This window comes from Myotis myotis, unplaced genomic scaffold (genome assembly GCF_014108235.1).
Source record: "Myotis myotis isolate mMyoMyo1 unplaced genomic scaffold, mMyoMyo1.p scaffold_m19_p_17, whole genome shotgun sequence".
NCBI lineage: Eukaryota > Metazoa > Chordata > Mammalia > Chiroptera > Vespertilionidae > Myotis > Myotis myotis.
Window position 1 is genome coordinate 38,720,096 of NW_023416321.1, and position 13,860 is coordinate 38,733,955.

Consider the following 13,860-nt stretch of genomic DNA (forward strand, 5'->3'; position numbering starts at 1 on the left):
AGGGGAGAGAGAGAGAGAGAGAGAGAGAGAGAAAAAACATCGATGTAAGAAAGAAACATTGATTGGCTGCCTCCCGCACACAGCTCAACCAGGGATTGAACCTGCAACCTGGGTATGTGCCCTGACTGGGAATGGAGCCCACCACCTTTTGGTGTACAGGACAATGCTCCAGCCAACTGAGCCACACCAGCCGGCTCAACTTGGTTTTTTAAAGGAGTGCTGGGTTAGCAATCCTTCACGGGTCTAAAACCATTTCTTCCACCTCCTGTTGGGTAGAAATGAAGAGTTCACATAGCAGAAAATGGTCTATAACTCAGGAGGCCCAGGTACTGTCTACCGCTGAACTAGAAAGTTTTATCACCACCTTCCCAGTTTCCAGGTGCAAAAATATTTAGTCACACTTGCTGCTGTCTTCTTCATCCCTGTCCTGTCCCCTTGCCATCCTCACCCCCTCATACACACACATACACTGTATGTGCAGATTCCTTAGGAAGTGAATTTATCCTCTAACCCAGGGGTGGGCAAACTTTTTGACTCGAGGGCCACAATGGGTTCTTAAACTGGACCAGAGGGCCGGAACAAAAGCATGGATGGAGTGTTTGTGTGAACTAATATAAATTCAAAGTAAACATCATTACATAAAAGGGTACGGTCTTTTTTTTTTGTTTTGTTTTATTCATTTCAAACGGGCCGGATCCAGCCCGCGGGCCGTAGTTTGCCCACGGCTGCTCTAACCCCTAATTTGCCACCCATTTCTAAGGCCTCTAGGTCCTTTCCCAACCTCAGAGCCTGGGCGTCACTGGCATGTTTGCTGTAGCCACATTTCTCATTTGGAAGTGAGAAAAGGGGGCATTTTGCCTCTGATAGTCCCTGTCTTGAACATGCCCTTCCCCCGTTCCTACCCCACAGAGCTGCTAATTCTGCACCTCACACTGGTCATTTATCCCGTTGTGCTGTCATTGTTTGTCTGCATGTCCATCCCCCTGCTGGGCTCGGGACTCTTCAGGGGCCAGGGCCATCTCTGATGGGTTCTGTTGGTTCTTTCAGACTCCCTTCAAGTAGTGTTGCTCTGAAGGCACTGCAGTGTCCTGGTTTTCAGCAAGAGCTCCTTCAGGGAGGCCTGGCCGCTGGGGTGGCTTGAGGGACTGGGGTCAGGGTCCAGGATGATGCCAGCCCCTTCGGATGGGTGTTGGGTTGACATAGACCCTCCCTTCTTCCTGATGGAGCAGCGCCATGGCCCAGCCACTGATAGGCCTTGATGTTCCCTGCCTTGTGTCCCGCCAGATCCTGCAGAAGGTGCTCCAAGGCTGCCGAGAGAACATGCTGGGGACCATGGCCCTGGCTGCCTGCCAGTTCATGGAGGAGCCAGGAATGGAAGTGCAAGTGAGAGAGTCCAAACACCCATATAACAACAACACCAACTTTGAGGTACGATCCAGAGTTGGCCAGGCTCGCCCAGCCTCAGGGCATGCAGCTGGCAGGACCCGCAGGGTTGCTGAGTAGCAAGAATCTCGTCAACTCCCACAGCAGCTCTTTCCTCTCCCGACAGCCCCGGCCAAGAAAGTGCTTCCTTAGTCTCAGCTGCAGTCAGAGATTCTGCACAACCAAGTCTTCCCTTCTCCTGACCTTGTTTGTATAGATGGGTCATCTGGCCCTGGGGGAGAGTGTTTTCCCTGCAGCAAGCTCCTTGGAGTGAATTCTTGGTATCTTCCAGCAGTGAGTCTGAGTTCAGCCCTCACTCTACCTGTCTCCTGATGACCTGGCCACACCTTGGAGACTCCCACCCCTTTGTGTAATGACACAGAACTGAAAAGCCTCATCGGATCCAGCCTTAACTTTGTACCCAGACAGGGGGAGATAGGAGTTTGGATGAGGCACATGTGGGAAGTCCTGTTAGTCTCACTGACTTAAAAATGTTCCTACATTTTTAAGGGACATTTGAAAAGGGCTTTGGCCCTTTTCAAAATGTTGGCGCTGTAAGTCATAAGCTTCTGAGGGGCCAGCACACCATAGCACCAGTGGTGGATGACAGAGAAACTCATGCTTGCTGAGATTTCCTTTTGCAGAGTGTAAACCTCCTCACTCTTCCTTCTAAGCCTCTTCTCTTCCTGTGTTCTTGGGTCCAGCCCCACTCCCCCAGCTCCGTGTAGGCACATCTGGTGAGCTACCAAGTCCTACCTCAAAGGGGATTGCCTATCTTCATCACCCCAACTCTCCTCTGGCTTCCTTCTTCTCATGCTGGCCTTGCCTCAGCCTGGCCTTGGTCACACCAGCTCTCAGAGCGATCCTTGCCCAGCACAAACCTAAGGCTTTCTCCTGCTTACAATCTTTCCAGGGCTCCCCCTGCCGTCCAAAGCCTAAACGCCTTATTTTAGCACACCAGGCTTTCACTTCTGCTCCTGCCAGCCTTTCCAGGGTCACAAGTCACCCCGTCCTCCGTCCTTACCTCGCAAGAGTGTCCTCACGGAGTTCACCCTTTACCCAAGACACAGCAAGCTCCTTGCTGTTCCCTGAACATGCCAGACTTTCCAGAGCTGTTTTCCTGAAATGTAGCCCCGTATGGTCACATCCCCCTCTCACCTTGTCTCCTGCCATTCATTTCTTCTTGGCAGGCCCCTCCTCTCCTCTTCATTCTTGGCAACAACCTGAACATCCCTTCACTGGGACTCTTTTCTGCCCTCCCCGTCTTCTCCAGGTGAAGTCTGCCTGCCGTGCCCAGTCTGCACAAGTGTCATGCCTGCTGTGCTTGCAGCCTTGTGGGTGCTTCCGTCCCAGCTAGACTGAGAGCTCCTAGAAGCAGGGCTCTGACTTACTCATTCCTACATTCGCAGTTTCAGGACTTGGCATGAGGTAAGCCCTCAGTAACTGACCAGTAACAAGTGTTCTCATTTCCCTTCCTTAGGATAAAGTTCACATTCCTGGTGCAATCTACCTCTCAATCAAATTTGATTCTCAGTGCAATACAGAGGAAGGCTGTGACGAATTAGCCATGTCCAGCAGCAGTGACTTTCAACAGGATCGACATAACTTCAGTGGGTCTCAACAGAAATGGAAAGATTTTGAGCTTCCAGGTATATAAATACTTGGTTTTATTAAACTTAATACTAAGAAGGGAAATTATTGGAGGATTTAAAATGGGGTTTATTATATTTCATCAGAAACCCCTCACTTGCCATTCCCTCTTACTGCAGTGTTCTGACCTGTCTCTGGTTCTTGTATGACACAGGAGATACTCTGTATTACCGCTTCACCTCTGACATGAGCAACACCGAGTGGGGCTACAAGTTCACTGTGACGGCTGGACACCTGGGGCGATTCCAGACAGGTGTGTGCTCTTCTCTTCCCCTGCACCATCCCCTGCCAGGGCCACTCTGAGGGTGTAAGTGCCGTTGTGTCATTGATCTTCATTAAAATCACTGCAGGTACTTTTCTCTAAGACTTCCACAGATTTGTCTCGCAAACCCTACACGTGTTACTCTTGAATATGCTATATAGTTGGTTTGTTGTAAACCTGAATGGCCAGAGAGAAGAGCCATCTAAAAAAGATGTTTGTTCTCTTAGAATTTCCAGGGCATTTTTGCAAAAAAGGGGAAATGAAAATGTCCCTATGTTGCTTTTACAAAAGGCATAATTTCAGGGAACATTTAAATGATCAATTGTTTCATCATATTTATTAAAATATCTGTGTTTTGTGGGGCTTGCCTAGGATTTGAGATTTTGAAGCAAATGTTGTCAGAAGAAAGAGTTGTGCCGCACCTTCCCTTGGCCAAAATTTGGGAATGGCTAGTAGGTGTGGCCTGTCGCCAGACTGGTCATCAGCGACTAAAAGCCATTCACCTGCTTCTGAGGATTGTGCTGTGCTGCAACCACAGGTAAGCTGCCTTCTGGAGATGAGTCTCTTGCTAGGTGTTTGTATTGTGAATATCTCCTCCCACTTTGTGGCTTGCCCTTCCACTCATTTAGTGGTGTCTTTGGTGAAAAGAAGTTTCTAATTTTATTTTATTTTTTATTTTTTTTTAATATATTTTTTATTGATTTTTTACAGAGAGGAAGGGAGAGAGATAGAAACATCGATGAGAGAGAAACATCGATCAGCTGCCTCCTGCACACTTCCTACTAGAGATGTGCCTGCAACCAAGGTACATGGCCTTGACCGGAATCGAACCCGGTGCCTTTCAGTCCGCAGGCTGACGCTCTATCCACTGAGCCAAACCGGTTACAGCTAATTTTATATATTTTTAAAATATATTTTTATTGATTTCAGAGAGGAAGGGAGAGGGAGAGAGAGATAGAAACATCAATGATGAGAGAGGATCAGTGATCAGCTGCCTCCTACACACCCCCTACTGGAGATCGAGCCTACAACCTGGGCATGAGCTGAACTGTGACCTCCTGGTTCATAGGTTGATGCTCAACCACTGAACCACGATGGTCAGGCAGAAGTTTCTAATTTTAATGTCTTCCATTTTATTGATCATTTCTGTAATGGTAGTGCTTTTGTTGTGCTGTTTAGGACATTTTTGCCTTACTTGGCAATGGGGTCATGAAGGTATTTCCTGTATGTTATCTTCTCAAAGCTTAATAGTTTTTTCTTTCACATTTAGATCTACAGTCAACATGGAATGAATTTGAGTGAATGATATGAAGTGTAGGGGCAGATTAGTTTTTTCTCACATGGATCTCTACTTGACTATAAGGACCACCTTTTCCCTCACCACACTCCAGGGCCATCTTTGTCACAGAGTAGGCATCCAATGTGCTTGGGTCTGCATCTGGTTTCTTTTGTTCCATTCGTCTTTTTTATTATGCCGGCACCACACTATCTTAAATCTGTAGCTTTATAACAAACTTACATATCTAGTAGTATACATCTTCATCTTTAAAATTATCTTGGCTATTTTTAATCCTGCATGTCCATATAAATTTTAGAATTAATTTTTTCCAGATTTATTGAGGCAAAACTGAAAAATAAGATTGTAATACGTTTAAAGTATAGAACAGGATGATTTGATAGCTATATATATTGTGAAAGGATTCTGACCATTAAGTTAGCACCTCTCACTTCACAGTGTACAGGGTTCACTCTTCTGCACATCTTTGCCAGCATTTTGGACACTTAGCATATTAGCCTTTTATATATATAGATGGGGTGATATCTCATTGTGATTTGATTTGCATTTCCCTTATGATTAATGATGTTGAGCATCTTTTCATATACCTGTTTGCCATTTGTGTTTCAAAAGAGGACATTCTGGCAACAAAGAACTGCTGCCACCAGGATACTTTGCCCATTTTTAAATTGGGTTATTTGGTTTTTTGTTATTGAGATGTATGAGTTCCTTATATATTTTTAATATTAACCCCTTATCAGATATATGGTTTGTAGATATTTCTCTCTTTTAGTAGGTTGCCTTTTCAGTTTGTTGATTATTTCTTTTGCTATGCATAAGCTTTTTTTTTTAAGTTTTAAATTGATTTTAAGGAGAGAGCAAGCGATACATCAATGTGTGAGAGAGAGATCATTCGGTTGCACCCCGACTGATCTAGGATTGAACCCAAAACCTAGGTATGTGCCCTGACCAGGAATGGAACCTTCTGGTGCACAGGATGATGCTCCAACCAACTGAGCCACACAGGCCAGGGCTGTGCATAAGCTTTTTAATTTGATGTAGTCCCACTTGTTTATTTTTGCTTTTGGTGTCAAATCCACAAATCATTGACAAGACCAGTGTCAAGGAACCTAGCCCTATGCTTTCTTCCAGGAGTTTTATAGTTTCGGGTCTTACATGCAAGCCTTCAATCCATTTTGAGTTGATTTTTATGTATGGTGTAAGATAGAGGTCCAACTTCATTCTTTTGTATGTGGATGTCTAGTTTTCTTCATACCATTTATTTAAGAGACTATCCTTTTCTCATTGCATATTCTTGACACCTTTGTCAAAAATTAATTGACCAATGTGCATGGGTTTATTTCTGGGCTCTCTTTTCTGTTCCATTTATCCATATGTCTATTTTTATGCTAATACCATTCTGTTTTAATTACTATAGCTTTGAAATATAGTTTAAAATCAGGAAGTATTATACTTCTAGCTTCTTCTTTCTTAAGATTGCTGTGGTTATTCAGGGTCTTTTGCAGTTCTACTGACTTTTAGAATTATTTTTTCCATTTCTGTGAAAAATTCCATTAAATTTTTGATAGGGATTACATTGAATCTGTAAATTCTTTGAATAGTATGAACATTTAAACTATATTAATTCTTTCAATTCATGAACACATTATCTTTCCATTTCTTTGTGTCTGCAGTTTCTTTTGCCAATGTTTTATAGTTTTCAGTGTACAGATCTTTCACCTTCTTTCTTAAATTTATTCCTAAGTATTTTATTATTTTTTATCCTGTTGTAAATGGAATTGTTTTAATTTCTCTTTCTGATAGTTCATTGTTAGTTTATAAAAACACACTTGATTTTTCTCTATTGATTTTGTATACTGTAACTGTACTGAATATATTAGATCTAACAGTTTTTTTGGCAGAATCTTTAGGGTTTTCTATATATCATATCATGTCATTTGCAGATAGAGACAGTTTTACTTCCTTTTTAATTCTGATACCTTTATATCTTGTTCTTACCTAATTGCTTTGGCTTTTTCTTGCCTAATTGCTTAGGCTATGACTTCCAGTATTGTGTTGAATAGAATTGCTAGAGTGGGCATCCTTGTCTTGATCCTGATTATTTTATTTTATTTGTTTATTTTTTCATTGATTTCAAAGAGGAAGGGAGAGGGAAAAATGGAAATATCACTGATGAGAGAGAATCATTGATAGGCTGCCTCCTACACACTCCCTACCAGGGATCAAGCCTGCAACCCGGGCATGTACCCTTGACCAGAATCGAACCCAGGACCCTTCAGTCCACAGGCCAATGCTCTGCCCACTGAGCCAAACCAGCTAGGGCCTGATTTTTTATTTTTATAGATAACACACATGCATGCACACATACCCTTCTCATCTGAAGGAATTTTGATTGATACTTTAGATCAGTTTGAGAGAATTAAGATTTTTATACCATTGCATTCTCTAATCCTCTATTATTTAGATCTTAGTAATGTTTTATAGTTTCCTATGTAGAGGACTTATACAACATTTTGTTAGATTTATTCCTAGGTATTTAATGTTTTTGATGGTATTGTAATTGTTATTTTAAATTTTTATTTTTAATTGTTTTTACTGCTATATAATTAATTTTCATGTATTGCCTTTGTCTAGTGATCTTGTTCTATTTGTTAATTCTATGAGTGTATAGGTACGTTATTCAGCACACAGCCATGTTATTTATAAATAATAAGTTTTATTTCTTCCTCTCAATCTGTAGAAACTCTTTTTGCCTTTTCGCACTAGCCAGGACTTTCTTTCTTTCTTTTCTTTTTTTTAAATATATTTTATTGATTTTTTACAGAGAGGAAGGGAGAGGGATAGAGAGTTAGAAACATTGATGAGAGAGAAATATCGATCAGCTGCCTTCTGCACGCCCCCTACTGGCAGTGTGCCCGCAACCAAGGTACATGCCCTTGACCATAATCGAACCTGGGACCCTTGAGTCCGCAGGCCGACACTCTATCCACTGAGCCAAACCGGTTAGGGCAGGACTTTCAATAGAATGTTGAATAGAAGTGAGGATTGAAGACTTAATTGTCTTATTCCTCATCTCAGAGGGAAGGTTTTATTTATTTTTAATTTTAATTTTAGAGAGAAAGAGAGGGAGAGAAACATCAATTTATTGTTCCACTAATTTATGCATTTATTGATTGGTTCTTATATGTGCCCTGACCAGGGATTGAACCCACAACTGTGGTGTATTGGGATGACACTCCAACCTAGAGCCATACCAGCCAGGGGCTCCACCTAACATTTCACTTGAGATTTTTTTCAGTCATTGGAAGTTCTCTGTAACAGCCATTTTTAAAGATGTGCAGTTGATTTACATGAATGTGCTTCAGGATCTCCTGTTTCCGTGGTGTCTTGTTTGAAGTTTAGGTTCTGCCCCTTTCCTTATTTGCTGGTGAATATTTTTGACTCTTTTAGGAAGAGGGGGAGTGGGACTATCCTGTAATGATTTTACTAGATGTGGGGAAAGAGAGTCAGAGTTGCAGTTCCTGTTACCTACCATCTGTCTGATGTGCTCAGTAAACCTACCCCATCTCCTCCCACAGCGACCTCTGTGACCTTTCGCTGTTAAAGCCCCTGTGGCAGCTCTTCACCCACATGGAGTACAGCCTGTTTGAGGACGTGACACAGCCGGGCATCCTCCTCCCCCTGCACCGCGCCCTCACTGAGCTCTTCTTCGTCACCGAGAACCGCGCCCAGGTGAGGGTCCGGCCCTGCCTCTACCCTGGCACAGCGCTGCCAGGTGCTTTTTCTCCCTCTGCTGCCAAGGGCGGGAGAGTAGGACTCAGATCACAGCCCCATCCCCAGCCCTGGTCTCAGCTAACCTGCACAGGGAGGTACAAGTGGCCCAAGTGTGAGGCCCTCACCACCTCAGTCCAGGCAGCACTGAGATTGCTTATTTTTCTAGGCCTAAGGCCAAGGGAAACTGGCTTGGATCAGCCCTTGACAACATTGAGTTTTGGAAAATAAAACGGATGGGTTCTTTCTTCTTCCTTTTCCCCCTCTACTCAGCACAATAGACTTATTAATGTGAGAGATGAAAGGGCCTTTCAGAGTTCTTGAGCTTACCCCCCTCCTTTTATACATGAGGAAACTGCCTTGAGGAGGGAGGTCGCTGCCCCTCCGTCACCCTGGGCAGAGCCCCCTGGAACTAGGCACCTGGCTTCTCCCGGTCCAGCTCCTTCCGGGCTCTTGGGTGAGGTGCCAGCAGAGCGAGCACCGATTTCTCACTCGAGGCTTCTGTGGTTGGGGTGGGTGTCTGTTAACGCTGCACCATGCTCTCCCCACAGGAGCTCGGCCTGCTGCAGGATTACCTGCTGGCCTTAACCACCGACGACCACCTTCTCCGCTGTGCAGCACAGGTACTCTCCCACCTCGCGCTGGCCCTCTTGCTGCCTGCCCGTGGCGGCTGTCCCCATCACCGTGGCCAGGACAGAGAGCCTGTGCTTGTGGCCTGAGTACAGAATCCACCCAGGATTTACACGGAGCTCTGTTCCCACTCAGTCACTTCCTTCAGCGTCTGAGAGGGCAGTCCAGCCCCATCTATCAGTGTCGTCCGTATTAAACTGTGGGGTCAGAAGACACTAGCAAGAATTTGTGTCTTTTAAACCAAAACAACCAATGCCTTAAATTTACAGTTTGGCTGGTCCCTGAAGTTTCCATAGAGTTAGATTGCAGATATTTTGGGATGTAACTTTCTTTCCTAGGAGAACTCTCTTCTGACAGCTGTTTGGTCTCAGGATCCCTTTTCACTTTTAAATTATGGAGGATCTCAAACAGCTTTTGTTTATGTGCTTCAATATATAGAAATATACCATTGGAAATTAAATTAGATTTGAAATTTAGAAATTAAGACAAAAATTTTAAACATTTATTATCAATTCATTTAAAAAATAATAAACCCATTCCATGTTCACATGAGTAGCCTGTTTGGTGAAAGTGAGAGGGGTGGCGTTGTGTTCCATGTCTGAAAATCTCTTTAACATCTGCCTTAATAGAAGACAGCTGGAGTCCCATGTCTGCTTCCACCTGTTATATTACCACACATTAGCCTCTGGAAAACTCCACAGTGTACTTGTGAGAGTATGAAAGTGAAAAGGGCAAAACCACGTCTTAGTATCACCGTGGAAATTGTTTTTACTACGTGGAGCCCCGGAAAGCGTCTCAGGAACCCGCAGGCCCCACATCCCATTTTGAGAAGCTCAGGCTCAGACTCCTTGAATCTCATAGAGCATGTGGCCCAACCCCCGCAGAGGACAGATGGGGCACTGAAGCTCAGAGGAAGGGGAGATGCCCAGGGTCACACCTGAGTGGGCTCTAGCTGGGACTCCCAGCCAGAGCTTCCCCCTGCCCTGCCGATGTTTTTCAGTGAACCCTTCCTCCTGCAAGAAGGGTCAGATGCCTGCTTAGAAGCAGGGGTCCCCCGTCAACTGTGGAAGAGCTTGTGTGAATTCTCCTGAGACCTGTAGGCAGAGTGAAACCTCCTAACGGGCGCCCACTGCACTGCCACCACCACCCCTGGTTGCATGACACAAAATGAAATTTAGACATTTAACCGTTTGGGCACTGAAAGCTGAACATTGCATATCTCTGTGGGCTCCTCCCTCTTGCCTGTGCCCGTGTCCCGTCTCCTCACCCTGTTTCTGACCTTCCCATAGCCCATCCACTTGGCTGGGCCAGTGCCGTCTCCTCCCCCTGCCTGCCGCCTCTTCCTCTCCTGGCCAGTCCTCCACTCCTGCTCCCTGAGCTGGAAGACCAGCCTTGACCTGGCTCTACAGCATCCACCTCCCCGGCCCCTTCCCAGCCGCCCCCCCCCCCCGCCCCCCCAGCACTGCTTCCTGGGTCCCCAGCACTGGCTTCTGTTTCTTCCCTTTTGCACCTTTGTGCTGTTTCCTTCCCTAAAGAACTTTCCCAGGGCCCCGCAGACAGTGTCCTCTGTGTTCCCTGAGCGCCCCCCCCCCCAACCTCCGCACTGTGTTCCCCTTGCCCCTCAGGACAGTGACGATTTCTACCTTATGTTTGGAGTTCTCATGTGGTCTCAGTAGCTTTTGTCTCTTGCTCTAGTCTGTGTTCCTTCAGCTGAGGGGAACCATATCTGTTCCCCTCATGTCTTCCTCACCCCGGCCCTCAAGAGCTCAGCTGAGGGTCCTGCTCAGCCAGCACTTAGTGAACCGAGCAGGGATGGTTCTTGACACTGGCACTGACTCTCTCCACAGGCTCTGCAGAACATCGCTGCTATCAGCCTCGCCATCAACTACCCAAACAAGGCAACCTGCCTCTGGAATGCCGACTGCTAGCTCCTGGAGGCCTGCATGGAACCAGCGAATCTGACCCCGGGGTTTTAGAGCAGAAATCTAAACTCATTCAGGAAAATCCTTGCAGCGCCAGCGCCTGGCTTTCCTTGAGCTCCACTTCTACTCCGATCAGATTGCCCAACAGGCTGGACACCGGCACGGACTGTAGCACGTGAGGATAAGCACAGCAGTGCAGCACCACCCAGAGCGGGTGTCAGAGTCGCTCTCTCCAGGGTCTATCTCGGCTGAGCTGGAGCTGCCTGCACGTGCCCTCCGGGTGAAGACCCGTCTGCAGAGCCGCCTTCCTCGGCAGGGCCCGCAGCGGCGGCCTAGGAGCGCTTCTCTTGCTTTAGCTTTCTGAGACTGGGCCATCCCACCTGAAATCAGTGAGAGCCCGCCTGCCACCACCCGGTTCCCAGCATTTAGTACGGGGCCAGGTGCTGCGCCAGCTCCCTAGCTAAGGCCGTCCCAGAGAAGTCCTCGGTGGGAACATAGGAGAACATGTGCCCTGGGAACAGCACAGGCCGCCCGAGGGCGTCTGCTCATGCTCCCAGGGCATCCAGGTTTTTTCAGTTGTTTTAACATATTTTTGTTTTTAGAACAGAACTGCACTGCCTCCCTGAGAGGGCATCAGGAGAGTGGCCAGTGGTCCAGGCACTCAGGCAAACTGGTTTGTGTGAAAGCAGCAGAACTAAGGAATCTCTTTAGTTTCTGTGCCTGAAAAGACCTGAAATGTCACCAGAGGATCTTATTTTGGAAGTCACACAAACAAGCAGACCCAATGATTTTCTTTCTGCTCCACGGCCACAGGAACTCATCACACCCCTCGGAGCTCTGCGCAGTCACTTGGCTGTCACTTGTCCAGCAATAACTACATTCGTTCCAATGAATGCTGTTTCCATTTTTCTTTTTATGGTTGTAGTCTTGCCCTGAAGTGCTGATTATTACTCTTTCCAAAGCCACGCTCTGGAGTGTGAAGCTGGATTGGCATGCGGAACGTATGTAAGCCTCAGTGGGACTTGTGGGCATAAGGAATGCCTGAGGCTGCTGCCATTTAAGGGCTGGTGTCTGGGCCTGAGCACGTCCCACATGCGGGACCAAACCCCAGGCAGGCTGGTCGTAGCCAGGGCCTAGGTGAGCAGGTCAGCACAGCCGTGGCCTCCGAAGCCCCTCTGCAGGCTCCACAGGTGTCCGCATAGGAGAGGCCAAGGCTGCGGGTCCCGGGAGGGCCTTCCTGCACGGGCACTGCTGCCTTCTGGCTCTGGAGGCCCAGGCGTAGCGACCTTCTGCAGCCCAGCTCTCCATGTGGAAGGGAGAATTAAAAGGAGACAAACGGATGGGGCAGGTCCCGAACTTGGTGACCTGAGGCTCATCACCCTGACCTGGTCTCCCGTGGTGTTGGGATGTGGTGAGACAGGCGCTGCCAGCTTGGTAGAAACCCTTTCTCCTCTTTTGCTCTGCCTGCATTCCCAGAGGAGGCCCCACGCTCCGTACACCCAGACCCAAGTAGGAGTCACAGTGAGGAGGGAAGTCACAGGACAAAGAGGTCCCCACCGCGGGCTCAGACTCACTGACGGACTCCCTGCCTGGAAGACAGACAAGCAGATGGTGCCACTCACTGCTTAACCTGGCCACGCCACCCACAGCCCTCCCACCTCAGACTGACACGTGGTGGAGTGGGGACAGACGGGCAGGTGTCACACCCTCATGGCAGTTGCCACCAGCTTTACCCCCTTGCTCCCATCAGGAAGATAAGTTGTAAATAAACACTGGACTCCTCATAGCTTCTCTCTATACACCACCCTTGCTATTCTGGTCTCTTTAATTTGCATAGAACAAGCCTAAGTTTTCCCTTCAGACACAACTGCTTCTCTCTCCTGGCAGGGCCTGCCTGGCCCAGCATCCCTGCATCCTGCTCTGCCTCTGCTTCCAGCCAGTAGGTGGCGCTGCCGAGCCAGGCCCTGCTCTCCTGGCCCTCATGACGCTGGTGACTCCCTCGGCTCCTGGTCCCCAGTCGGTGCCAGCAGTATCTGAGAGAACAGATTTCCATGAAGACCAACACCCCTTTGACTGCCTGGAATGAGATAACACTGGCAGGAATAAAGGTGTTGTGGAAACATGTGCCTAATCTATAAAGAAATTTCTGCTCCAAATCATGTATAATGAACAGACAGACACTGTTCCTAATGAGGAGTGACTTATTTTCATCATCGTTTTTAATTTGTTTTCTTACGGGTTTACGATTTTGAATTTTTCCTATTTGGTTGAAAGAAAGAATTTTGATTATATGAGCTGCGTTCAGCCTGTAAAAAGGATGTTAAGTTGTGGTTAAATATGCAAATGAAAAGAAATATATTGTACAAATTCTATATAAAAAAGTAAAGTGTGTGGGCCTTTTTTCTCCATCCCCTTCTTCTGCCCCTCTTGTGAACATTATCCATAGTTTCTACAAAGCCCCAACTGATGGAATTTCTGGAATCTCAAGGCCTGGGGTTGAAAGAAATCAGAAAGTTCTAGGCCAGCAGTTCTCAACCTGTGGGTCGCGACCCCTTTGGGGGTCGAGCGACTCTTTCACAGGGGTCGCCTAAGACCATCGGAAAACACATATATAATTACATATTGTTTTTGTGATTAATCACTATGCTTTAATTATGTTCAATTTGTAACAATGAAAATACATCCTGCATATCAGATATTTACATGACGATTCGTTACAGTAGCAAAATTACAGTTATGAAGTAGCAATGAAAATAATTTTATGGTTGGGGGTCCCCACAACATGAGGAACTGTATTCAAGGGTCGCGGCATTAGGAAGGTTGAGAACCACTGTTCTAGGCTCCGGGCTGCACTTCCCACCACACCTCACTAAGCCTTGACCCCAGCCCTTGCAGGGGACGCCCCT

The 13,860-nt window shown here is 46.7% G+C and overlaps 1 protein-coding gene across 5 annotated transcripts in view; it reads left to right on the forward strand.

Moving 5' to 3' along the window:
* ZZEF1 (zinc finger ZZ-type and EF-hand domain containing 1) overlaps positions 1 to 13,340 on the forward strand; it is a 116,717-nt gene extending 103,377 nt beyond the window's left edge. For 3 of the 5 annotated variants that reach the window (XM_036341276.1, XM_036341277.1, XM_036341279.1), the window contains exons 49-55: positions 1,285 to 1,428; positions 2,903 to 3,071; positions 3,227 to 3,325; positions 3,707 to 3,872; positions 8,210 to 8,363; positions 8,954 to 9,025; positions 10,880 to 13,340. In XM_036341276.1, the coding sequence (XP_036197169.1) occupies positions 1,285 to 1,428; positions 2,903 to 3,071; positions 3,227 to 3,325; positions 3,707 to 3,872; positions 8,210 to 8,363; positions 8,954 to 9,025; positions 10,880 to 10,960 (885 nt within the window). In that variant the 3' untranslated portion in view covers positions 10,961 to 13,340. Of the gene's footprint in view, positions 1 to 1,284; positions 1,429 to 2,902; positions 3,072 to 3,226; positions 3,423 to 3,706; positions 3,873 to 8,209; positions 8,364 to 8,953; positions 9,026 to 10,879 lie in introns of those variants that run through there. The other 2 variants (XM_036341278.1, XM_036341280.1) reach the window with 2 other exon arrangements.
* The last annotated feature ends 520 nt before the right edge of the window (positions 13,341 to 13,860 follow it).